Below are 23,970 nucleotides of genomic sequence, written 5' to 3' on the forward strand. Positions count from 1 at the left end.
CCCTCTTTGGGTGGGGCGGGGTGGGGCTGGGAGGGGGTGGTGAAGGGGGGGGGGCAGAGAGGGGTTGTGACAGCTGCCGAGTCCCGAAAGCAGGAGTGCACCCCTACGGCGAGGCCCCGTCAGGCCTAGAGCCCGCCTGTGGACCCCGACCAGCCCGGGAAAGCCACACGGGAGACACACGAGGGCCACAAGTTCACACCACTCTCATCTCCCCGAGTCCGGGCAGGGCCCCCAGCCCGAAGGAGCTGGCACCAGAAGCGAGGAGAGTCTGGGGGGCAGCAGGCAGGGTCACGGACCACGTCGCTTCTCTGAGCCCCTCCCTCCGCTCCCAGCCACGGGGCTCGGGGCGAAAAAGGACCAGGCGAGGCCGCTGCGGGCCCCCACCCCCCAGCCTCACCCTTGTCCAGGAGCTGGTTGAAGAGCAGCGTGCCGGAGAAGAAGAAGAGGTAGGCCAGCACCTGGGAGGCGATCTCGGGGTGCACCTGGAACTGTCGCAGGAGATCCAGGGTGGCCTGGTAGACGGACACCACCCGGCGCGTCTCCTCCGGCAGCGGGGACGCCGAGCACCAGCTCTCCCGGCACTCCGTCTGGAAAGGGGGGCACTCCAGCAGGGCCGGGAGGCAGACGTACAGCGACTGGGGGCAAGAGGGAAACACCAAGCACGTCTGGCCCCCGGGCACGCGGTTCCAGCTCTGGGCACCGGGGGCAGGTGACACTCACAGGTGCAGGGAGCCTGGCAGGACTGCTGGCACAGCCCACGGGTCCTGACCCGCCAGACAGAACGGGCCGGGGGGTCTGCTGGCTGGCCCCGGACCACCGCCACCCCCTGCTCCAGGAGCACCCCCTCCCGGGGAGCTGAGCCAGGGGCCACGGTCCTGGTTGAAGGCCTGGGGGGCAGCACTGCGGGCGCCCACACTCATCGGGGGGTGGGGGGGGGCGGGGCAACACCAACAGCTGCTCCCCAGACACGAGCGAAGGCATCCCCTCCGGGGGGGTGGGTCCTCGCAGCCACCACACCTCAAGGGGATCCTGGGATGACAGACCGGTTAAGGGCGGTACGCAGCCCTGCTCGGACCCCTGGGGCAGATGTGAGTACATGGGCGGGGGCTCGTTCCTGTTGGGCCAGGACACGAGCTCAGACCCTTCACACAGGGCCCCAAGCCGCCGCCAACTGACCACGGAGCTGGCGGACTCGGGTGTCGGGTCTCCACGCAGAACAAACGGGGAACTGTCCCCAGAGTGCCCTGTCCAACCGGCCCCTCTCGCTTTCCGCGGACGCATCCCCCACAGAATCCAAGGCAAAGCTCGGTCTCGGCAAGTCCCCTTGGATCCCCCAGCTGGGGCCACCCGCCACAGGGGCTGTTGCTCTCTCCACTCCCCCCCTGCACCCTGCTGTGTGCTGGGACGGGGTAAGTGACTCCTCCGGACCCGGAGGCTAACACCACCTCTGGTCGCCACAATGAACACCAACGTCCACGTCCCCGAGCAGCCGCCCCTCCTGCTCCCCGACGTTGTTGGCGCTTGCGCAGCCACCGGCTCCCAGGATGAGGGGGACGCGGGCCAGGAGGGAGAGGACCCGGAACTGGGCTCAGGTGTGCCGAGGTGGCAGTCGGAGCTCGAAACCCTCGGGTGACGGTGGCAAAAGCACCTCCGTCCTTCCCAGGTCCCCAGCCCTCCCGGCCCAGGGGAGGGTGAGGCGCACACCCTGGCCGTGCCGTACCTTGGAGACGTAGTACACGCACTGCTGGAAGGCATACAGGATGACCTCCTCCAGCACCGCCATGGCCTCCTCGCTGGCCGTCAGTGTGCAGGAAAGCAGGGACTCCCTGGAGCCTGAGAGGAGACAGCGGGGCACGGTCACCGCGTGCTTACCTCCGGACTGCGCTCGCCCCCGTCCCATCTCGGGTCTGGGGAGCCGCCTCGCGCGGCCGGCTGACCCCCAGCCTGACTGCCACCCCTCCCCGAGGCGCCCAGGGATGAGACGCTGGCCCAGGTGGCCCATTGACGGATAGATCCCAGACACGTTTCCTGGTAGAATCAGCGGCCCCAGCAATATGGATTCTGACCCAAGGGCCTGCGCTCACTTCCCACTCCAGACACAGGTCAAAGGAACACCTGGCCAAAGCTCCTAAGGAGACCATCACTCCACGGAATTGTGACATTTTTCCAAGAAGAAAGAAATCCAAACGGCCTACGAGCCCCATTCTCCCCCCAGCATCCCGGAGAGACCACAGAGAAGACGCAGCCGAGACCCGGCTGCTGGACAGCCCCACGGAGGGAGGCAGCCCGGCTCCATGCGGCCCCAGCGGGTGGGCCTCCCCAGACCGTAGCTGGAGCTGAGCCCCGGGGGCTGGCAGGGGACCCGCCTAGCGTGGCAGGAGGGGCTCCGCGGATGCCAGGTGATTCCTTGCTTCTGGCGGTTCCCGTGAAGTCAAGACGCCAGATCGGCCACAGGGACGCCAACACCAGAGAACCCCAACAGGGCAGAACCGTCCCGAAGGGCCTCCAAATGCAGGAGGTACCCAGTGTCCCACCAGCGCCGAGCAGGGCTGCCCAGGGCCTGGAGGCCCCGCCTCCGCCACCCTCAGATCCGCACTTCTTTACAGGAGCTGCAACCGGGCAGCTTGGATGGGTATGTCCAGGGCAGACGGGCACCCGCGGCTCTCGGCCACTGTTCACTCTGCTACAGCCTCTTCTTTTTTTAATGTTTATTATTTATTTTGAGAAAGAGCATGAGCAGGAGCGAAGCACTGAGAGACGGGAAGAGAGAGAGAATCCCAAGTACGCGCTACACTGTCAGGGCAGAGCCCAACCCTGGGCTCAAACCCACAAACCGCGAGACCGTGACCTGAGCCCAAATCGAGAGTCAGATGTTCAGCCGACAGAACCACCAGGTGCCCCTGCTACAGCCTTTCCGTTAAAGGAACCTCTTCTCAGAGCAGGGAGTGAGGTGCTGGGCCCGACGGGGCCCAGAATCGCTCTGAGCACTGAAGCGGCCCTCGTGGGAGCATGGGGTCCCAGACCGCCCACTGCTGCACAAACAGAATGGAAACGGCGTACAAGTCCGTCAGAGACCCCATCCCTAAAACACCTGGATGAACCACTGTTCGAGACACTTCTAGGACTCGGGGCTCTCCTGCCCCTGGACCCACAGAACACACCCCAAGGGCTCACGCCCCAGGAATCTGTCTGGATTGGGAAGCCAGAGGCCTGCCTCGCCTGCCGGGGGTCCTCCCTAGAGCCCAGCCTGTGGGGTCTCGTGGGACCCACCCCCACGGGATCTGGATGCTCCTGCGGCCTCACTGGCCTTCAGAGGAGAGGCAACCCAGACACCGTGAGGGTCCCCGGGTGCTCCCCGACCCACTGCAGCCTCCCAGGCCGAGAGGAACACCCAAGGCTGCCCACTGCTGCCCCTGAGACCCGCAGACCATCCACCACTCACAGCCACTCAAAGCCAGTAGGAACGAGGCCAAGAAACCAGTTCCAAACCCTTCCACCGTAGCTGGGCCTGGGCGCCACCCTGCAGGCTACGAGCCTGTCCCGGCCTGTTCCCGTGTGGGTGTGGGGGCTCTGGCAGGAGGAGGGATGACGGGAAGAGGAGGCCAGGACTCGGCGGCCACAGGGAGACACAGATGCCGCCACAGTCCCTCCCACATCACTGGAAAGCCAGCAGAAATGCTACAGGCCAAGCAGAGGCCCCCCCTGAGCCTTTTAGGGGACGGGGCCCACGCCTCGACGCCCCCAAATCTGTAGGTGCTGAGGCAGAGCCGCAAGGGCTCCCCAAAGAGTCTCCAAACATCCCCTCCCCTGTGGGGCCCACCTTCCGTGTGCCTGCGTGAGCGAGGCGTCCTGGGTAAGAGCTTCAGACAACAAAGACTGTTTGCGGAACGAAAAGGCGATTTTCCAGCGTTCAGGACGTGACATCTGTTTTCGGAATTCTTCCCACAGAAATTTCCCGCTGCAGGTCAGGAGGCCGAGACGCGGCTCTAACCTTGCCTTTGCCCTCTGGTGATGTTATTTTTTCCTCAGCGCTCTCCAGCGCCCGCACCGCACAGGACGCTGTTGGTGGGACGTTCAGATCCTGCCGTGGCTCCCCCGGCCCCTAGCGGTCCCAGGGGCGGGTGGAGGCGGGACCCCGGCCATCCCCGTCCTTGCTCTCCCAGCATCGACTGGGCTACAGGACACGCAGGCCCGGGACCAAAAATAACTTCCTCTGAGAGCAGAGGCGGCAGCTGAGGAAGCAGAGCCCCCGTCAACCCCAAATAGCTTTTTTCATGAAAATCTATTTTCCAGGGCCCGATGCGGGGTCCCTGGCCTGGGGAGGCAGGCCCGGTGGGGCCCAAAGACCACAGCGTCTGAGATTAGGCCAGATGAGAAGGGGTGTGAGCAGGACCCGCCCACGAACGTTGTGCCGGAGAACCGTGGAGGGGGCAGCTCTCCTGGCTGACTGCTGGAGCCAGAGCCACTGCAGGCGCCCCGGCTGCACCCCGACCGCCTAACCTCTAGTACAGAAGGACCACAGGTGCTTACAGACCAGCCGGAGGCCCAGGTGCTCACTGGCCGGGGCCATGTCCAGAAGACAGGCCCCTCTGCTCGGAAAAGCTGGGGCCCCCAAGGACGACAAGCAGGCTCTGGAGAGAGAGGGGCCTGGGTCCCGGGAGCACTTAGCTCAGGACGGCCCAGGCCGCTGGAGCAGAGTGACTGCCCTGGCTTTGGGGACACACAGAGGTGGCTGTTCACCTGACGCTCGGGGGGAAAAGCCGGGTCAGCAGCTGCCACAGGTTTGTGCACAGAGAGCAGCCCACCCTGGGAGGTCAAGGTGCACATCTGGTGCAACGTCCGCCCAAGGGCAACGAGGGTTGCAGGCCACAGGCCAGCGGGCCCGAATGCCCACTGGGACGCAGAAGGATCCGCTGCTTCCCTCTGCGTACCCACGGAAGCCCAAGAACGTTCCCAACGTCCCCTACACTGTGAAGCGGAGGACCAGAAAACACTAAGAAACCACATGTAACAAGAAGACACGCAGACACGCCCGCCGGCTCGGCCTCCCCTCGGCCCCCACCTGCCAGCCCGGCCTCCTCACCTGGCTCGCGAGGCCAGACACCAGCCTGGCACGAGGTGGGAGAGCCTGTGCCACACAGACCGCGGCCTCTCACCGTCACCGCCAGGAGCCCCTCCTAGCAGGGGCACGGCAGGACCCCGTGCCACCTGAGTGGGGTGCGGGGCCGTCTCACCGGGAACCCGCGGCCACCTCCTCGGAGACACAGCCGAGCACACGGACACCGTGCAGGGCCTGGCAGACCGACCCCACGGGGGAGCCTTGGCCAGGCCCCGGCCCGCCTGCCTGCCTGGCTTCCTTCCCGGCTCTGGGTGCAGCCTCCAGAGGCCGGCTGCCAACCACGCCTACCCGGGATCCCCTGCGGCTTCTGCTGCCGAGGCCCCACGACAGGGATACGGGGAAGGGAGCGGCTCTGTTTCCGCCACAGAGGAGGGGGCGAAAGCGGGCTCCCCCACTGGAGGCTGTGGTCCAGCCCCTGGGACGGCCCTGCGACTCGTTCCACCACCCGCTATGCAGACACACAGCCGCTGAACCCCCACCTGGCCTCGGGGCCCGGCCCGTGCCACCTTCTTCGTGAAGCCCGCCAGGACTGCCCCCCTCGGTCTTTGTTTTCAGCACGTCAGGCTGTGGCTCACACAACCTAACGCGGGCTCCCCGGGCAGGTGAGGCCCCAAAGCCAGCAAGTCACGGTCACAGTCGCGGCCCCCAACGACAGCGCGGCTGCTCTCTGAAACGGGTGCACCCGTAAGGGATGGCCCAGGGCCGACGCACCGTCCTCTTCCCGCGGGGGCACACGGGAGGCCTGTGTCCACCGCCCCCCAGGCAGCACGCTATGCGTGAAAGGACGACGCGAAGAGCCGGGTTGGCCCGACCGCCAGCGTCACCCCCTCGCGTGGGGGGCCCTGACACGAGGCCACCTCTGTTCTAGCGGCCGGACGGCAAGGCGACGGGGCGCGCGCCCCGCTCCCCGGCGGTACCTGTGACATCCAGCTCCTCCTCCCAGGTCTGCATGTAGAGCGGGCACTTCTGCTGGATGAAGTACAGAAGCTCGACCGAGTTAGACATCCAGAAGAGGATGTGCTGCAGGTCTGGAACCAGGCCAGCCATGGTAAAGCCGGCCAGAGAGATGGGCTCCTGGCTGCCAAGACACAAGACGAACGGTTACTCGTGGCCGCCACCCAGGGAGGCCGAACGCGCTACACTCTGCACGGAAGGGTGTTCTGCTCAGCGGGACGCCACCCCAACCAGCCGTGACCCGTCGGCCTCCCGGCGTCATGCTGGGAAATGAGGTACAAATATAAGCCGTTCGACCCGTGACAGCCAGAGGCCCGTCTACAAACCTCCGACCTCGCAGGAAGGACACCAGCACCCACGGCCAGTGCCAGTGACTCTCGTCAACAAACTGTTTTCACATCTTTGGTTTCCGGAGGAGATAATGAAGGAGCTCGGTGGGGGGGGGGGGGGCGCGTGCAAGCGCATGTGCTCAGAGAGATGGGGCGCACGGCTGTCAGGATGAGCAGCACGAGTGTGTCGTTCGTGTACGAGAGACGGGAGTTTTCGCGTGTTAAGTTCACGTGACGAACTGAACAAACGGCAGCGCCTCTATTCCAGGAGGTGCACGGGCAAGACTAGCTGGGAACTATCTTGTTAAAAGCCCGACGATGCCTGAAGTCCGTGCATCCAAAAGCAGCCATCAGAGCGTGTCATTTGAAGACTGAGAGGGAATTGTTAGAAAAAGGACTCCACGCTGGCCGCGGCTCCTGGAGCCGCCACACGCTCGTCGCATGGCCTCTTCCGCCAGGGCCAAGCATGTGTCCCTGCGGCGGTCCAAACAGAAGCTGCCAGGCGCCAGGCACGGGGCGAGAAGCTCCTCGTCCCTCTGCTCCCCTTACGAGCCTGGGGACGGCCAGCCTGGGGTGGAGGTGGCCCCAGAGGCGCTCCTCTCCCAGGCCGGCACCTAGAGGCTCCTCCGGGCCACTCGCCCCCGGGGTCCGGTGGGCCCCCGCCAAGCGCAGATCCCTAGGATGCAGGACCTCGTGTCTGGGGGCACCGGCTGGGAGAGGAAGCTCCCCAGCACCGGCCCCACTCAACCACCGGTTGAGGAGTCTGAGGGGTGGACGGGGCGAGGCTGTGCCGAGCTCGGGAAATTTCCCGTTTCAGAGGTCGACGGCCATCCTCCTGGGCACAGTCCCTCGTGTCGTCCCACCCGCTGTGCGGAAGCGGTTCCGCGGTTGTCCCGTGACGGCCTGTGAGGACACCCCCGAGGCGCCCGCAGCCAGGATGTCGCGCTGGTGCCGCCACCACACCCACTGGACTGTTCTGACGGGTGAGCACAGATCCGCTCGCCGGCAAATCGCCCCGCCCAGCTGTGACTCGGGCTTGGGTAGGGGTGACACGGGGCAGGCTGACCCGCAGTCCCAGGGGCACGGCCGGAGCAGCTGCGCGCGTTCGTGAGGGTGGCGTCCGGGGTCCGGCCAACGAGGCTCACGGGCAAAGCCATGGGGGCCCTACGGGTGGCGGGCTGACGAGGCTGCGTCGTCCCCTGGGGCAGCCACCACGGGCCCAGACGGAGGGGCCTCGGGCTCCCTGTCGCACTTCCTCTCGTGCCTGCGGTTTTGGTTTTGTTGTTCTGACACAACTCCGCTTGTGCCCCCGACGGTGCGACCTCTCTTCCGTCTCCTCGTTTTCATTGCTCGGGGCTGTGGCCGCCGCGGCTCCTGCACAGCTCCTCGCGCTGTTCCTCCGCGTCTGTGCTCCGCACGCTCGTGCTCCCCATGCTCCCCATGCTCCTCCTCCACATTTGTGCTCCGCGCCCATTTGCATACGCAGGCAGGCGCGTAGCCGCAAAGAGTTTGGGGTTGTTAGAAAAGGATTAACCTGGGGCTTCAGAGCCTGATTCCATTTTGTTTTCCACGTTCACTGCCCCTCTCGATGTCACCTTCTCAGAACTCTAAAGGACGGACGGGCTCTACTGAAAAATAAACCACCAGGTGTTGGCAGCTGGAGTTTCGGTGTCGAACCCCGGCGAGGTGGCCCCGAAGGCACGGCACCTACCAGCCGCAGGCCACACGCTTGGGGCACAAACACCGGGCAACGGGTCCGGCCTATCCCTTCAGGTGAGCACCGAGTGGGAGCGATTTCACGGATAGGACTCCAAAGACACAGGCACCGAAAGCAAAAATAGACAAGTGGGCCTACGTCCAACTGAAAAGCTTCTGCACAGCAGAGAAAACCTCCAACAGGGTGAAAAAGCAACCTACAGTGTGGGAGAGAGATTTGTAAACCATCCATCTGCTAAGTGGTTAATTTCCAAAACACATAACGAAACCCTGTAACTCGAAAGTAAAAAAACTCACGACCCGATTCAAGAAAAGGTTTAAGACTCGAACAGACAGGTCTCCAAAAAAGACATCCAGGTGGCCGACAGGCTCGTGAAAAGGCGCTCACCATCGCTCACCACCCGGTAGACGCAAACCAAAACCACGATGAGCTGTCACCTCACCCCCGTTGGAATGGCCATGGTCAGAAGGACAAGAGGTAACAAGCGTCAGTGAGGGTGTGGAGAAGGTGGAACCCTCCTGCGTCGTCGGCGGGAGTGCAGACCAGGAACGGCGCGGCCGCTGCGGAGAACAGTGTGGAGGCTCCTCAAAATCGGCCTGAGGACCCGGCAGTTCCGCTCCTGCCTACTTCCCCGCAAGAACTGAAATCAGCATCTCCAAGAGGTATTCGCACCACTTGCTCAGCGCAGCACCAGGTGCGAGAAGGACGACACAGAGCCACGCGAAATGTCCACCGAGGGAGGGAGGGGTAAAGAAAATCTGGTACGGGACACAATGAAATGGTATTCAGCTTTTAAAAAATAAAGGAGGGGCGCCTGGGTGGCTCAGTCGGTTGGGTGGCCGACTTCAGCCAGGTCACGGTCTCGCGGTCCGTGAGTTCAAGCCCCGCGTCGGGCTCTGGGCTGATGGCTCAGAGCCTGGAGCCTGTTTCAGATTCTGTGTCTCCCTCTCTCTGACCCTCCCCCGTTCATGCTCTGTCTCTCTCTGCCTCAAAAATAAATAAACGTTAAAAAAAAAAATTATTGGGGCGCCTCAGTGGCGCAGTCGGTTAAGCGTCCGACTTCAGCCAGGTCATGATCTCGCGGTCCGTGAGTTCGAGCCCCGCGTCAGGCTCTGGGCTGATGGCTCAGAGCCTGGAGCCTGTTTCCGATTCTGTGTCTCCCTCTCTCTCTGCCCCTCACCCATTCATGCTCTGTCTCTCTCCGTCCCAAAAATAAATAAACGTTGAAAAAAAAAATTAAAAAAAAAATTATTGAAAAACAAAGGAAATCCTGCAATAACGCGACAGCACGGATGAACCTTGAAGACATTATGCTAAGCAAAATAAGCCAATCACGGAAGGAAAAATACTGCATGATGTCGCTCAGGTGACATTTCTCAACAGTCCAACTCATGGACTCAGAGGGCAGAATGGCGGCTGCCAGGGGCTGGGACGGGGACGGAGAAACCAGAAACGACTAACCGACACCTCAAAACGCTAAGGGGTACTACGCTCATGTCAAGTGTTCTTACCACAATAAAAATAAACCAAACCGGATCAAATCAATCACTGCTCTGATACAATTTTTTTTAAAGTAGGCTCCACGCCCAACATGGGGCTTGAATTCACAACCTTGGGATCAAGAGTCACATGCTCCACCTAACGGAGCCAGCCAGGAGCCCGCGATCTAATTTTTTTTAATCCATATGGGAAGCATATCGAAGGGAAATTATTACTTGGCAACAAAATCGAAAGCGCTTTTGTCAATACAAATTTAAGAAATTCAAATATTGTTCCGAATAATTAAGGAATCAAAGAGAAAATTAAAACAGAAATTATGCAAGAATAGGAAACGATAAAGACCTTCACGGAATAGAAATCGAAGAAAACCTAAGGAGAAACGACAAAATTGGCCCTTTTAAACACACGACAACAGACGAATCCCTGGGAAGATAATTCAAAGGGAGGGAAGAGGAAGGAGATACAACCAATGTAAATGCTGGGATGCTACTACAAATACACGAGACGTGAAAACTCCAAAGAGAACAGAACGAACACCTTTATTCCAATAACTTTGAAAACGAAAGTAAAAATTACCGAAATCAGCGTAAGCAGAACCAGAAAACTAGATACGCCAATAATCACCGAAGAAACGGGTTCAGCAAAACCGGGCCGTCCAGACACTTTCACAGGGAAGTACTTCGTACTTGGAGCAAACCTGTGAGAGCTGAGTCCACACCTCAGACAAACCAATGCAGGGAACTGAAAACACACAGGGTGGCCCGGTTCAGTCTCTGCGAACCCTGTTATTGCAGACAAAGGCCGCGAATAAAAAATCACAGATTAATGTGACCTGTGAATTCAGATGGGAAAACCCTCATTAAAACATCAACCAACTGAACCTCGCCCTCCTAAAAACTCAGCCATCACAAAGGGTTTACTCCCAGGGATTCAGTCGTGGTCCAGAAAACTTGGTAACGCAGCACCCACATTCGTGCGTTCCCAGAAAAAAAGGCGTGATCACAGGGGCAGCAAAAGCGTGCAGTGAAAATCCACAGTCGTTCGAAATTTAAACAGAACCACCCCGCACAAAGCTCTGACACCCGTGAGGCAAAATGTTAATGTGAAATTCAGGTATGGATTCTTGGGTGGTTAATAGTCTGTGCTTTTCTATATTTTGGAGGTGATTCCTAATTTTCATTTTTTTTAATGTTTATTTTTGACAGAGAAACAGAGCGTGACTAGGGAAGCAGCAGAGAGAGAGACACACACACACACAGAATCCGAAGCAGGTTCCAGCCTCCAAGCTGTCAGCACAAGAGCCCGATGCGGGGCCTGAACTCACGGACCACGAGATCATGACCCGAGCCGAAGTCGGACGCTCAACCAACTGAGCCACCCAGGTGCCCCGATTCGTAATTTTTTAAAAAGGAGGGAGAAGGAGCAATCCCTGCCGATGGACACAGGCATTTTTAGGCCCTAACGACACAAGTTCTGGAACCCAAAATGGGCATGAGCTGCTGCAGGGAAGGCCTTGGTTCCCCCGTGAGCAGGGTGCCACAGCACAGGCACCGATGTGGGAGGCGGCACTGAGGAGGGAAGGGGCAGCGCGAGCCCCCGAAACCTCAGCTCCATCACCTCCACACCCCACCCCTGCCCCGGAAGCCCGGCTGTCCCGGAGCAAAGCAAGGGGCTGGGGGTGAGGCCGCCACACCTGTCACCGGGCCCCCAAGGCCAGCCCCTCACGTGGGAAACCTACGCCCAGCGCACTAGGCCTGTGCCGTTCCCTCCGGCGCGGGTGAGCCAGCCGCCACCCTCTGATGCCGGACTCCCCCGTGGGGCCCGGGCCATGCTGAGCGCTGCCCCGGTGAGCTGGGCGGCGGGGCTGGGCCTCCCCGTGGCGCCTCACGCCTCAGAGGCACATCGCTCATCAGCAAACACTTCCGCAGAAGTCGCTCCAGCTTCCCGATGTCAACGGGAGCCAGAGAGCGCGCGCCGACGAGTGCCAGGAACCCTGTGCTCAACTTCCAGCTCGGGTGGGACCGCTGGGCCACTCCAGACCTATGCTGCTCCTGACCCAGGCCTGCATCCCTCCCTTCGAAAGGGGGGCGGTGACGATTGCCCCTTTCCCTTCCGGGGACCACGGAGGACGCCTGAGCAGACATGTACCGCCAACGGCATGCTTGAGAGATGGTCTTTATAGCAGGGGCATCAACGGGAGTGAACCGACGTGTGACTTAAGGTCCCGTGTGCCCTTCCCTGACGACGGGCAGTGACCAGCCCCCTCAACGTGGCTCTCCTTTGGGGTGTTACCACATGTGTCCGTTCCTTGGCCGGACAGCTTCGCTGTGGACTTTACGTGCGGGTGCCCTGTCTGCTCCACACGGTTTTCAGATTCCGACACACGGACGGAGCACATGGTGCGTTCACTCTCACCGTCGCCAAGCGTCCGCCGTACAAATACACGGCCCTCTGCCAACCTGGTCACTTACAAATAAGGCCTTGAGAGCACACCTCCTGCCCTCCGTGGGAAGCCTTCTCCGTGGTGCCCGCTCGGGAGACCCAATATGCTGTATTGAGTCGCAGCATATACACGTGTTCGCTGTTAATGCCAAACAGCTTCCCAAGTCCCAGCAGTGCTGTGAGCATAAACAGCGCTCTCTGGGAAAACAGACGTGGGAGAACAGAGACGTGCCGCCTTCTCTCAAAATCAGGGTTGCACAACTTCCTGAGGCGGCAGGTTCGCTTTGGCACAGTCGTCAGGGAAGTGAGGGCACGACAAGGCTGCAGAGGGGACCTCGCCCCCTCGGTCTTACAGGTGCTCTGGAGAAACTCCCCGAATACAGTGCTTCCTGGGGTGGTGAGCGCAGAAATGGAAACAGCCACTCTGAGGCAGAAGGACAGGTGGACAGCAGCACGCAGCTGACCCCGGAGACGTCAGGGGCCCCCCAGGCTCCACAGGGAGGTGCAAGTCTGCTGGGGAACTAGCTCCCTAAGGGACAGGTGCAACGGCTGGGCCATACTTACAGGTGCGCCTGCTTCTCCGCCAGTTCTTTGGTTTTCTCCTACAATCAGAGACAAAAAAATCAAGCATGAGAAAAGACAGGACGGCACAGGATGTGCTCGGCGAGAACGCCGCTAAACGCCCAGCACACTGTCTGCGTAAAAACACGGCACTACTGTGCGGACTGTTTACTCGAAGCCGTGCCGGAAAGGCCGGTTTTCCATCGGATGTGACATCTCTTCGTTCCATTGCCAAATATGACCTGCGTGCTTCCTGCAACAGAGATCATTTAGAAGCATCTAGCTGACTTAACACGCGGCCCTTTCAGAAACAGTAAAGCAGCTCAGGCATCTTACAAACGCCAGAATGAAGATTCTGTGTGCACTCATACCGTCCAGCTTAACACATACGCTTTTCGACCTTGGCCACGGCAACAGGTGGATGGGTGTATGGAGTGTTTACAGACGCGTTTAAACGTCCTGACGGGGACACGGGTTAGCCAACATCCTCCATCACTTTTAACTGACAAGTTACTCTTGCTTTAGTAGCAAGCTGTCGTCTGACAGAGCGGAGGCCCACGTGTTCCAAGACATGCTCGCCACCTCTAGTGGCGGAGGACAGACGGCTCTTGCTGCCTGACAGACAAATGAACAACGAAAACGTACGGGGCTCTCGCCAGACCAGGACTGAGGTGTGTGGACAGATGGGGGAAGCAGGCAGGGTGTAGCCCAGATTCTGACTCCTTCGTGAGCCCCAGACCCCGGATAAGGTAGTTCACCTCCACGAGCCTTGGCTTCCACACCCGTACTGTGGGGGACAAGGCTAATCCCAGGAGCACCTCCGACAGCCACGGGCGGCACTCGGGCTCAGGCTGGCAGACGGCTCCCTGCCCGCCTCTATGCTCCATCACAAGCCAAGTTACACCCTCCTTGCCTCGGTTTCCTCAGCGGGGCGTGGGATACAGCTCCCGCGTCGTAGCGTCTGACTTACTAGTGTCTGGCCCAGAGCAAGCTTAGGACAGCACAGCGAGCTGTGTAGAAACTCACAACCCATGACCTCAGACCCCCGGTCACCACAGGCCCTAGTGTGCTCAGGCTGATGTACCTCGTGGACTTCACCTGGCCCGCACAGACCGCACTTGACCGTGCACTTGACCACACGGAGAGAAGCGACCACACCAGGGCCATACCAACATCAATCCACATGGGAACCGTCAGAGGTGGCCTCGGATAGCCACAATGCACGTGGATTACTTGTACAAACCTTGAGAGGTGACAGCCCATATTGGCTTTTGCTTTTAAAAGGTTTCAATTATTTCAAACGTGCATCTTTTTTTTTTTTAATTTTTTTTTCAACGTTTTTATTTATTTTTGGGACAGAGAGAGACAGAGCATGAACGGGGGAGGGTCAGAGAGAGAGGGAGACACAGAATCGGAAACAGGCTCCAGGCTCTGAGCCATCAGCCCAGAGCCTGACGCGGGGCTCGAACTCACGGACCGCGAGATCGTGACCTGGCTGAAGTCGGACGCTTAACCGACTGCGCCACCCAGGCGCCCCTTAAACGTGCATCTCAATCTGAAAAATCTATCCAGTTTCTGCAAAGCCAGAGTGAGCTGGGCCAAGATATATGGGCGTCTCTTTGGGAGACCGTGTGTAACTACCGGTCAGGCTTTGGGTCCTGGAGGGGCAGGAAGAGGCAAGGGGCCCTGAGTTCTGGACCCAGGCCGCCCGCAGCAGCGCTTGCCCTGGCCCTGCAGGGACGCCTGGCAGTGCCCGGAGCCGCCTCCGTGAGGGCAGGGGAGCCACTGGCAGACGGCGGGCAGAGCCCAGGGATGTGAACCAGCCTCCGACAGGGCACAGGCTGGCCCCACACCTCTGCCCAAAGGTGGGTGGTCTCAAGACCCTAAGGGAGTCAAGCTTTTCGGTGTACAAGAGTCGACCCGCCCCGGGCCCCCAGCCCTGAGCTGACAAGGGCTCCATAGCCGAGTGCTGGCCAAGGCCCGAACTGCCCCAGGCAGACAGCACAGGGCACTCAGGCCTAATGGGTATCCAGGGCTCAGGGGCACATCACGGCTGGGCTGGGCCTGGGGGACAGACGTGGGATCGGAGCGCACAATGCCGTGGCCGGCCCCCAGCCCCCCCCCCGCCGAGGACGAAATGCCACGGTGGGGATACTCCAGGCTCCCTAGGTGTGGACAGGCAGTAAAGCTGGCCTTCGATCAGAGGAGGGACTCGTGACATCCCCCAGGCACCCACAGCCCACACCCAGCTCCACCCCCAGCCAACGCCCCCCCCCGCGCCCCCCCCCCCCCCCCCCGGACCACAGCAAACGGCAGCCCCGTGACTGACCCAGACTGTCTCTCGGATTGCCTTGGCCATCTTGAGCAGGAGCGGCCCAAATGAGCCGGGCTCCAGGCGGTTGGCCGAGTGCTGGACGCAGAGGCAGAGGAGGAAGGCGGGGGCCAGCTTGTGGCCGTCACCGCCAGGCTCGACCAGCGTCATGATCCTCTGCAGCAGCGCGTCCTCCACCTCAGGCTCGAACTCTAGGTGCAGCGGCCTCGGCCGGGGGAAGGCGGCACGCGTGGAGCCGGAGCGGGGGGTGCCCCGGGCCCGGAGCGCGGCCCCGCACATCCTGCAGCTTCGCGGCCCAGCCCGCAGCCGGGCCAGGGCCTGGGCGGGCAGGGGCTGGGCTTGCGCCGGGTCCTTGAACAGCAGCAGGTAGTAGAGGCCGAGGGAGAGCAGGTCCCCGTGGCGCAGCACCACGGCCCGGCCCCCCACCTCCGAGAAGTTGACGGACACGGGCGCCCCGGGGACGGGCTCCAGGACCAGCCTGTTCCCTGGCCTCTCTGGGCCCGGAGGCCGGTGCCTGCGGATGGTGCAGTGCAAGGGCAGGATGTCCGGGGCCGAGAGGCTGACGCTGGGCTTGCTGGAAGGGGTCCTCTGGCCCACCGTGTGCTGTTCCCGGTTGAGCAGGTACACCAGGCTGTCCTGAAACGCAAACGCAAGACTTCAAGGGCCGGACACACCTCAGGCAAACCCCTCAGGGGGAAGAAACGAAAAGGTGGCCCGGCTCCAGGTGGCCGGCTCGCCATCCTGGGCCCCCCTGCCCCGGAGCCCTTCCTAACCTGCTGCCTGCCACCCACCCGCCCCCCGCCGGGCACCCACGGTCCCCGCGGGAGGAGGGCTTCCCGGAGAAGCCTCCAGGGCACACCGGACACCCTGGGGAGGACTCCAGCTGTGAGACACCAGAGGCCCGACAGGGCCAAGCTGGGCACTGACACTGGCTTATAGGCACAGCCACGTGCCGCCAGGCCCCGGCGTGACCTGTGCCGAGCCGTGTGCCAGCACCCTCCTCTGTGGCCCCGGCTTCGCGAGGGCCGACGACTTCTCACGAGACGGAACAGGGACAGGACTGTAGCCTCTCCCGGAACCTGATGTGATGCTACCGTAAGAAAAGCTCCCTAAGAGAAGACGCAGGAGTCTGTGTCTCCTAGAGCAACGTGCCCTATAGGAGTGCAAAACGGAGGACACCAACCTCAAGGAGGGGCCGGCGCCCGAAGGCACTCGCGACATCCGGCCCCTGCTGGTATGTGCCACGATGGGCCCCCGACGCTGGCCTGCGTGTGCACGGGGCCCACCAGGCGTGCCCCCAACTTACCTTCCCCTCGTTCACAAGCTGAAAATCACAGCCAGGACGGAGACTTAACATACAGCGTGCACAAAGGCACAACCACGAAGTACACGGGTGCTAAGAAAACCCTCGCCTCTAAAGCTTCACCGCCACCCTCTCCCCACCTGTTTCTCGAGGAAACTCTTCCCCGACCTCTAGGCGCAGAGTCAGCAGAGGACTCCTTCCTCTGAGATGCCGCCCTCGTGCTCGAGCACACGTCCCGGGAAAGCCTCCCCCGGAACCCTCGTCGGGCCTCTCGTCAATTCCTATTGCTCGCCCAGCGCGAGGCCCGGTTTGGCATCGCTAAGACCTGAGCGCCGCCAGCCCCACCGCTGCATGGCGGGCACCGGGATGGAGCCGGGAGGGAGCTGGGCAAATCGGCACGAGCCAGAGAGCAGGAAGGGAGAGCCTGCGGTGCAGAGCGGGACGGGGAACCTCGGAGGGCCACACCCCTCCGGCCCAGGGCTCCCACAGAAGTGGTGGGACATGCGGGCCGGGGACGGGTGGCTCATCTCCCTGCCTCCTCGGGGAAAGCTTCTCGCGGTACAGTCGAAGCTGTACGACACAACAGCTCTTGGCCAAGCAGCCACCGTCGTCTGGACAGGTAGGCAGACCCGTGTCGGGGACCCCAAAGGCATGGCAGGGCACGGCCCGAGACACACACGGAAGGGGGCAGACAAGCAGTACCGAGAGGCCCGGCACCGGGTGAGCCCTCTCTCCCGCCGCTTCCTCCTGGAGCCCGGACATAGAAGGCTCTGGAAACACAGCACAGAGGAAGCCTCCACTTCCCCCAGAATCCAGGACGGCCCTGCGTGGTGGTCCCCACCACCCCGTTTCTCCAGCCTCATCACGCGAGCGCCCGCAGCAGCAGGAGCTCCCAGCTGACGCAGCTAACGGGCGAGGAGGCCGTCTGCCGCGACAACGCCCAGCGGGCACTGGGTCAGCTCGGGGCGGCAGGGCTGCGGGGGGCGGCTCACATGCTGCTGGCTGTAGCCCTGCAGAAGCAGCAGGTGGGGCGACTCGTACAGGGAGTAGCGCATGGCGTCCGGGCCACGGTCCTCGGCGCCCTGGGCGGTGGCCGAGCTCAGGCTGGTCTCGCTGACGGTGCGGCGCAGCCGGGACGTGGGGGGGCTCTGGGCGGCGCCCGAAGCCAGGGCCGGGGTCCCCTTGGCGCGGCTCCGCTGCAGCCTCCGGGCTTGGGCGTTTATCCCTGAAACGGAAGCAACACGGTTAGGTAAACAGAGCCTCCGGGGCCTTCTGAAATGAGACCTCCTGGGTCCCCTTCTAACACTGGTCAGTCGCTGTTTTGTCAACTGCTATAGAGGAGACCGCGAGACTCGTGAGGCCGGGGCACCTCCGAGGTTCCCGAGAGGAGACGGGCCAGCCGTCCATGTCCAGAGACGCCCATGGGAACCCAGTGACCCACCTGGACCAGCCACCCGGCAGCCCTCCCCTCAGGACGCCAAACCCACTGCCACCTTCACTTCCCCTGGGCCACCGAGGGGCTTGTCCCCAAAGCCCTGCCAGGCCACCCGTGTGTGTGTGTGTGTGTACAGCCAGGCTCCTGCGGGTGCGTGTGTATGGGGGGAATGCCTCTGTGTGTGTATGTGTGCGTGGGGGGAGGGCGCGTGCGTGGGGGGAGGGCGCGTGCGTGGGGGGAGGGCGCGTGCGTGGGGGGAGGGCGCGTGCGTGGGGGGAGGGCGCGTGCGTGGGGGGAGGGCCTTGGGGGAGATGGCTTGTGCGTGTGTGTGCAGGGGGGGTGAGGGCGCGTGTGCAGGGGGAGGGCGTGTGTGCGGGGGGGGGAGGGTGCGTGCGCGTGTGTGCGGGGAGGGCGTGTGCGTGTGTGTGGGGGGGGAGGGCGCGTGCGTGTGTGCGGAGGGGGGAGGGAGCGTGCGTGTGTGCGGAGCGGGGGAGGGCGCTGGGGGTGGTTGCGTGCACGGGGGCTGCCTACGTGCGCGAGGGGACGGTGCATGTGCACCGGAGTGTGTGCCGTGATTAGATGAGACAAGAAATATTCACAGCCTCCCTCCCCCCCCACCCCGCCCAGTTTACAAGGAGGAAGCAGTCCGTGTGCCCTCGACCCCCCAGTCCCCTGAGCTGGCTGGTCTCTGTGTAGAGAAGCACGGCTGCTCCTCTCCGAGGCTACCCCCACCCCCGACACAGCCAGGTCCGAAAGCACACACATGCACACAAACACGCGTGCAAACACACGCACGTGCCCACACACTCGTGCACCTGCGCCCCCTCCGCCACCAAAGACTCTTCTACACACAGGAGGCACTCCGCCACGAACGCTGCTGGAAAGCTGAGAAGCCAACTGGAGCCCAGGAGGCCAGTGAGCAGAGCTGACCCCGGCGCTTTCTTTCTGAGCCCTCTCCCGACTCCCCCCCCCCCCCACAGCCCACCCGCCCCCACTTGGAGCCTGCCTTCCTACAACCGTTCCAGGCACACCAGACGGAGCAGCCCGAGGAAGTGAGGCAGGCCGGCTGGAGTGAGGGTGCCGCCTTACCCGAGAGCGGCCCTTCCAGGACGAAGCCTGCTTCTCTGCAGCCCGCAAGAGGCCGGGTCTGCGGGAGGCCAGGCTGGCGGTGCAGCCGGAGCCGCAGTGCGAGGCTGTCCGCCCGGCGCCCGCTGATCCTCCGTGCCTGCTGCAGAGCCAGCGACTGGCAAGAGCGGTCGGGCAGAGGGGGAGGTGGGGCGGGGGAGCAGCGGGGCAGGGGGCAGGCGGGGATGGGGAGAGCAGGCCGGAGGAGACAGGGAGGGCAGAGGGGGAGGGGGGCAAGGGGGAACAGGCGGGGGGGGGGGGGGGGAAGGAAGGGGGGAGGAAGGGGGGTGGGAGGGGCAGAAGGACCTGGGGGCCAGGAGGGGCAGGGAGCACAGGGGCGGGGGGGCGGGGGGGGGGGGGCTGGTGGGCACCGGTGGAAGCCAGCTCCTCCCCCCAACTGCCCTGCCCCCCCTGCTACTCTTAGCACCACAGACCCCAGGGCTTGTGGCAGCACTCGCACAACCACGGGCCACACTCGGAAGGAGAAACGTTTAAAAACCAATCCAAAATGATGTAGCCGCCAAGCTTTTCCTCCATCCAGGATGGAGCCATAGCACAAGACTCGCCTCACGACACCCCAGTGCCCAGGGCCGGCTTCTCTGGCCTCGCTGCAGAAGGTAGCGGTTCCTGCTACGGTGCAACTGAGCTCAGTGGGGCCAGAGGTTCTGGCCTGATTCCAGAGGTCTGAGGGACACCCAGGAGTCTGTACTTCGTAAAAGCGCCCACAAGGTTCTGGACCACTGCTGCCAAGGCAGTCCCCTCCACTGTCCGCCTGCACACAGACCCTCCTGGGGAGTTCCAAATACTGCAGCGTGGTCTGGCTCCGGGTCTCCTCACTGGGTCCGGGGGCGGCCACAGGAGTGTTGAAGGGTGGGGGCTGAGGAACGCTGGCTGGGAGTCTGTCAGGGGTGAAGCGCCCATGGCCAGGAGGACCCTCGCACCTGCACGGACACGACCCCGACACGACCCCACACGCACCGTGCTCACAGCACGACCAGGAGAGCCCTCGCGCGTGCATGGACATCTGTGCAAGGACGGCCACTGGACAGGCCACACGACCTCCGTGGGAGCTATGTGTTCACAGGATGAAGGTGCCACGGGGGAAAAGTGGGAGCCAAGTGTGCACCCGAGGTGGGTGGAAAAAGCAGACTGGAGTTTAACACTTAAGGTATGAGGCCATTTCTTTACGCACTTAAAAAGCACATAAAACATCATTGAAGGGACACCTGGGCAGCTAGGTCCATTGAGCGTCCAACTTCAGTTTAGGTCACGATGTCTCAGTTCGTAAGATTGAGCCCCACAACCAGCTCTGCGAGAACAGACTGGAGCCTGCTTGGGATTCTCCCTCTTCCTCTCTCTGCTCCCCGCTTGCTCTGTCTCAAAATAAACTTTAGAAAAAAATGGGGGATGGGGGCGCCTGGGTGGCTCAGTCACTTAAGCATCTGACTTCGGCTCAGGTCATGAGGTCACGATTTCGGAGTTCAAGCCCTGCGTCGGGCTCTGTGCTGACAGCTCAGAGCCTGGAACCTACTTCGGATTCTGTGCCTCCCTCTCTCTCTGCCCCTTCCCGACTCCTGCTGTGTCTCTCTCTCTCAAAAATAAATAAACATTTAAAAAAAATTTTTTTAAAGAAAAGACCCACAGTCAAGTCGAGAAATGGCTGTCATAGGTGGGGACGGAATGAGCCTGGGGATATATATAATACAAAGAACATAATGGCTCAGAGTGTATTTTTATATATAACTTTGTATATATGCCGTGTCTTTTATATAAGAAAACTCCAAGTCAACATGAATAAATTGTACGTCAATTCTGGGCGTCAGTTACATCATTCTTTATACTTTTAAAATCATAAACGCCTTGCAGGCACCCCCCCCCCCCGCCAGACACGTGACCACGGCCCCCCTGTGGCCCTAGGTTCAGTTCCGGGCTTGGCCCCATCCTCACGAGGCCGCTAGAGGTGAAGCCCAGCACCGACCCCAGCGAGAGGCTCCGAGGAGGCCTGTGGCTCCCAGAGTGCTCACAAGGACAGTCACCTTCCCCTGCTGCCAGCTGATTTTAGTTCAGCTTTGCCATCATCAGATCCAGGCATCTGAGCACTGTGTAAAACCAGGACAGATCTGCCCAACTTGGAAAGAAGGCCCTCACTTCTGGGTGGAGGGTGACAGGTGGCACACAGCTGGGCAGAGTCCTTGCAAACGTACCCCCAGAAACCTTCAAAGGCACGCGTGGCGTGGATCTGGACTGCACAGCGTGGGCGTCTGCAGGGTGCTCAGGGGCCCGGGCCAGGTGTGATGTGGCCGAGAAGCAGAGAGGAAGGAGCCTGCAGTGCAGAGGCCGGCCGGGTCTGCAGCCTGATGGGGGGTGGGGGTGGGGGTGGGGGATGGCTGGGGTCTCTGCCACCAGCAAGGCCAACCCAGCCCCGCCACCCCCAGGCGGGGATTTCACTCAGCAGAGGAGATCTAATGAAATAGATGGGCAATGGGGTGCACGCCCGTCACAGCACGGTACTCTAGGTGGAAGCTATTCATCCCACAAGAGTGCCAGGCCTTGCCCACGGGTGAAGGAGATGCCCTCTAAGGCTGGCGGGCCAGAATAGACCCCGTCTGCCACCACACTCCCCCCCGCGATGGGCCGGGTGTGCCGATCCACACGTGTTCCTGCTACGGGGCAAGTGAGCTCAGTGGGGCCAGAGGTTCTGGCCTGATTCCAGAGGTCTGAGGGACACCCAGGAGTCTGTACTTTGTAAAAGCGCCCAGAAGGTTCTGGACCACTGCTGCCAAGGCACGCCCCCTCCACCATCCCCAGACAAAGCCCCTGGTGCAGAAATGCGCCGAGCACTTGCTAAACTTACTTGAGTACCTACCCATTTAACTTGAGTTTTGGATTTCTAATTCTTTTCTCCAGGTAAGTGTTTGTCAGCTCCCAGAAAGGTGGCAGATACGGGGCTCCCCGTTCCACCTTTACATAGCTGCTCTGGCGAAAAAGCAGAAACACAGCCCAAGAGAAGTGGAAGCAGGGGCCTGGGTAACCTGCCTGTGGAGGCCTCCTGTACCTCTGCCGGACACACGCAGGACCACCTTGCCCCGCCCCCCTCCCCAGGACACACGCGGGAACCATGGTGCCTCCCAACACTTGTTAATGCACACAGGCACCAGACTCAGAAGCCAAGCGATTACTTTCCTCATTTTAAGAGGATAATTCAACGAGAGGACATTCTGAAACGACAGGAATCACAAGTCAATCGCGGGCCCTGATGGGACACACAGAGTCCACTGTGCGTCTCCTGAACCCTTCGCTCTGACCGGGGAACTGGGAAGGGGCTCCTAACCTGCAGGAGGTGTGGCCGTGATAGGGACAGCGAGAGAAGGTAGAGATCGGCCACAATGGACGCGGTTACAGAAAGGAGCTCCGCGCATCCCTTTCCTGGCCGTTGGCCCTAGCTAGCTCCCTCACCTGCCCAGAACTAAACCCACAAGCAGGTGGCTATGCAGTACAGGAATCCGTGGTTTCCTTATGCCCTGGATCAGACGTTCCTGGGTGAGGCAGCCACCTGGGCAGGGGAAGAAGGGGTATGGGGTACACCCTGGGCCACGAACTCTTTTAAATGCAGCCCCTCTTCCCTCCACGTCGGGTTGGTGCAGACGTCCCCTCTGCTGGTGGAGAGGACAGGACTCTGTGCATACCAGGGGTGGCAAAATTAATTCTGAAAACAGTTGGTAGCTGTCACCGGAGCTCCGGTCACGGGCTGGATGCTGGCTCCAGGACAGCACTGGAAAGAAAAACACAGCTCTTTCCTGAACGTCACTAAGTTTAGGACAATAAATTTAACCTGTAGCTTTTTACCTCGGAATCCTGTTTGCTCTTCCCTCCGGGACTCAGAGTTTGAAACAATACGTACAACTTGGAAAATCTGTGTTGCCTACACCCACCGCGCGTGCGCAGAGCTGATGGTCTCTCAGATGTGGTTTTGATTGATGACTAAAGACTGACGGGCCAACGGAATGGTCCTGCGTAAGGGAATTTTATTAGAATTGGGGGAATTTGGGGCGCCTGGGTGGCGCAGTCGGTTAAGCGTCCGACTTCAGCCAGGTCACGATCTCACGGTCCGTGAGTTCGAGCCCCGCGTCGGGCTCTGGGCTGATGGCTCCGAGCCTGGAGCCTGTTTCCGATTCTGTGTCTCCCTCTCTCTCTGCCCCTCCCCCGTTCATGCTCTGTCTCTCTCTGTCCCAAAAATAAATAAAAAACGTTGAAAAAAAAAAAGAATTGGGGGAATTTGACTACTTTTAAGTGATCTCTAGTAAGTTGGGCATACACTGCTGAATACACTCTCCAGTAGCTGCTGCAAAATGCAGAGGGACACCTGCCTCAAGCAAGTCCGTTTTAACTGCAACACCCTTTTCTACTTTAGCAAAGACACAGAATGGAGTGCTCTGAGTTACCAAGCAATCCTTGAAGTTAACGTGAACTTTTTTGTATTCGAAATGCACAAAAAAGAACTACTTACAGATAATTTGGTGAGCACCTGTCTACTGCCTGGCCAGTCTTACTCTGGGCATTTTGCATTTAATTCCACTTCATCAAACCCTATAAAGGGACTGCGGGTGGATGGGAATATGTTAGCCTAGCTTTACAGGACCAGTCTGACTACTGGCAAAGAAAATTCTAAACCAAATCTATATGGAGCACCACCCCCTTGGGAATAAGACAGGGATGCTTGCTATGACCACCTCCATTCAACGTTGGACTGGGGGTCCTGGCCAGTACAATTAAGGCAAGAAAAACAAATGAAAGTCTAAGAATTGAAAAGAAAGAAATAAGATTATAATTATTTTGCAGACAATTTGACTGTGTTTATAGAGATCTCAAAAGAGGGGCACCTGGATGGCTCAGTCGGTTAAGTGTCCGACTTTGGCTCAGGTCATGATCTCGCGGTTCGTGAGTTCAAGCCCTGCACTGGGCTCTGTGCTATCAGCTCAGAGCCTGGAGCCTGCTTCAGATTCTGTATCTCCCTCTCTCTCTCTGCCCCTTCCCAACTCGTACTCTGTGTGGGTCGGTCTCTCTCTCTCTCTCTCAAAACTAAATAAACATTAAATAAATAAAAGACACTGCAAAACAATCTATGGACAAGCAATCAGAGCTAACAAGTGAAT

General features: G+C 60.7%; 1 protein-coding gene across 1 annotated transcript in view; it reads right to left on the reverse strand.

Moving 5' to 3' along the window:
- Positions 1-23,970, reverse strand: part of RADIL (Rap associating with DIL domain) — a 129,142-nt gene that overhangs the window by 7,654 nt on the left and 97,518 nt on the right. Inside the window, 6 exon segments of the mRNA XM_086691831.1 lie at positions 398-635; positions 1,721-1,833; positions 6,037-6,197; positions 12,626-12,663; positions 14,952-15,590; positions 17,250-17,482. Coding sequence (XP_086547957.1) covers positions 398-635; positions 1,721-1,833; positions 6,037-6,197; positions 12,626-12,663; positions 14,952-15,590; positions 17,250-17,482 — 1,422 coding nt within the window.

The sequence above is a fragment of the Puma concolor genome, chromosome E3, assembly GCF_028749965.1.
Source record: "Puma concolor isolate L17-30 chromosome E3, mPumCon1.1.hap2, whole genome shotgun sequence".
Classification (NCBI taxonomy): Eukaryota; Metazoa; Chordata; class Mammalia; order Carnivora; family Felidae; genus Puma; species Puma concolor.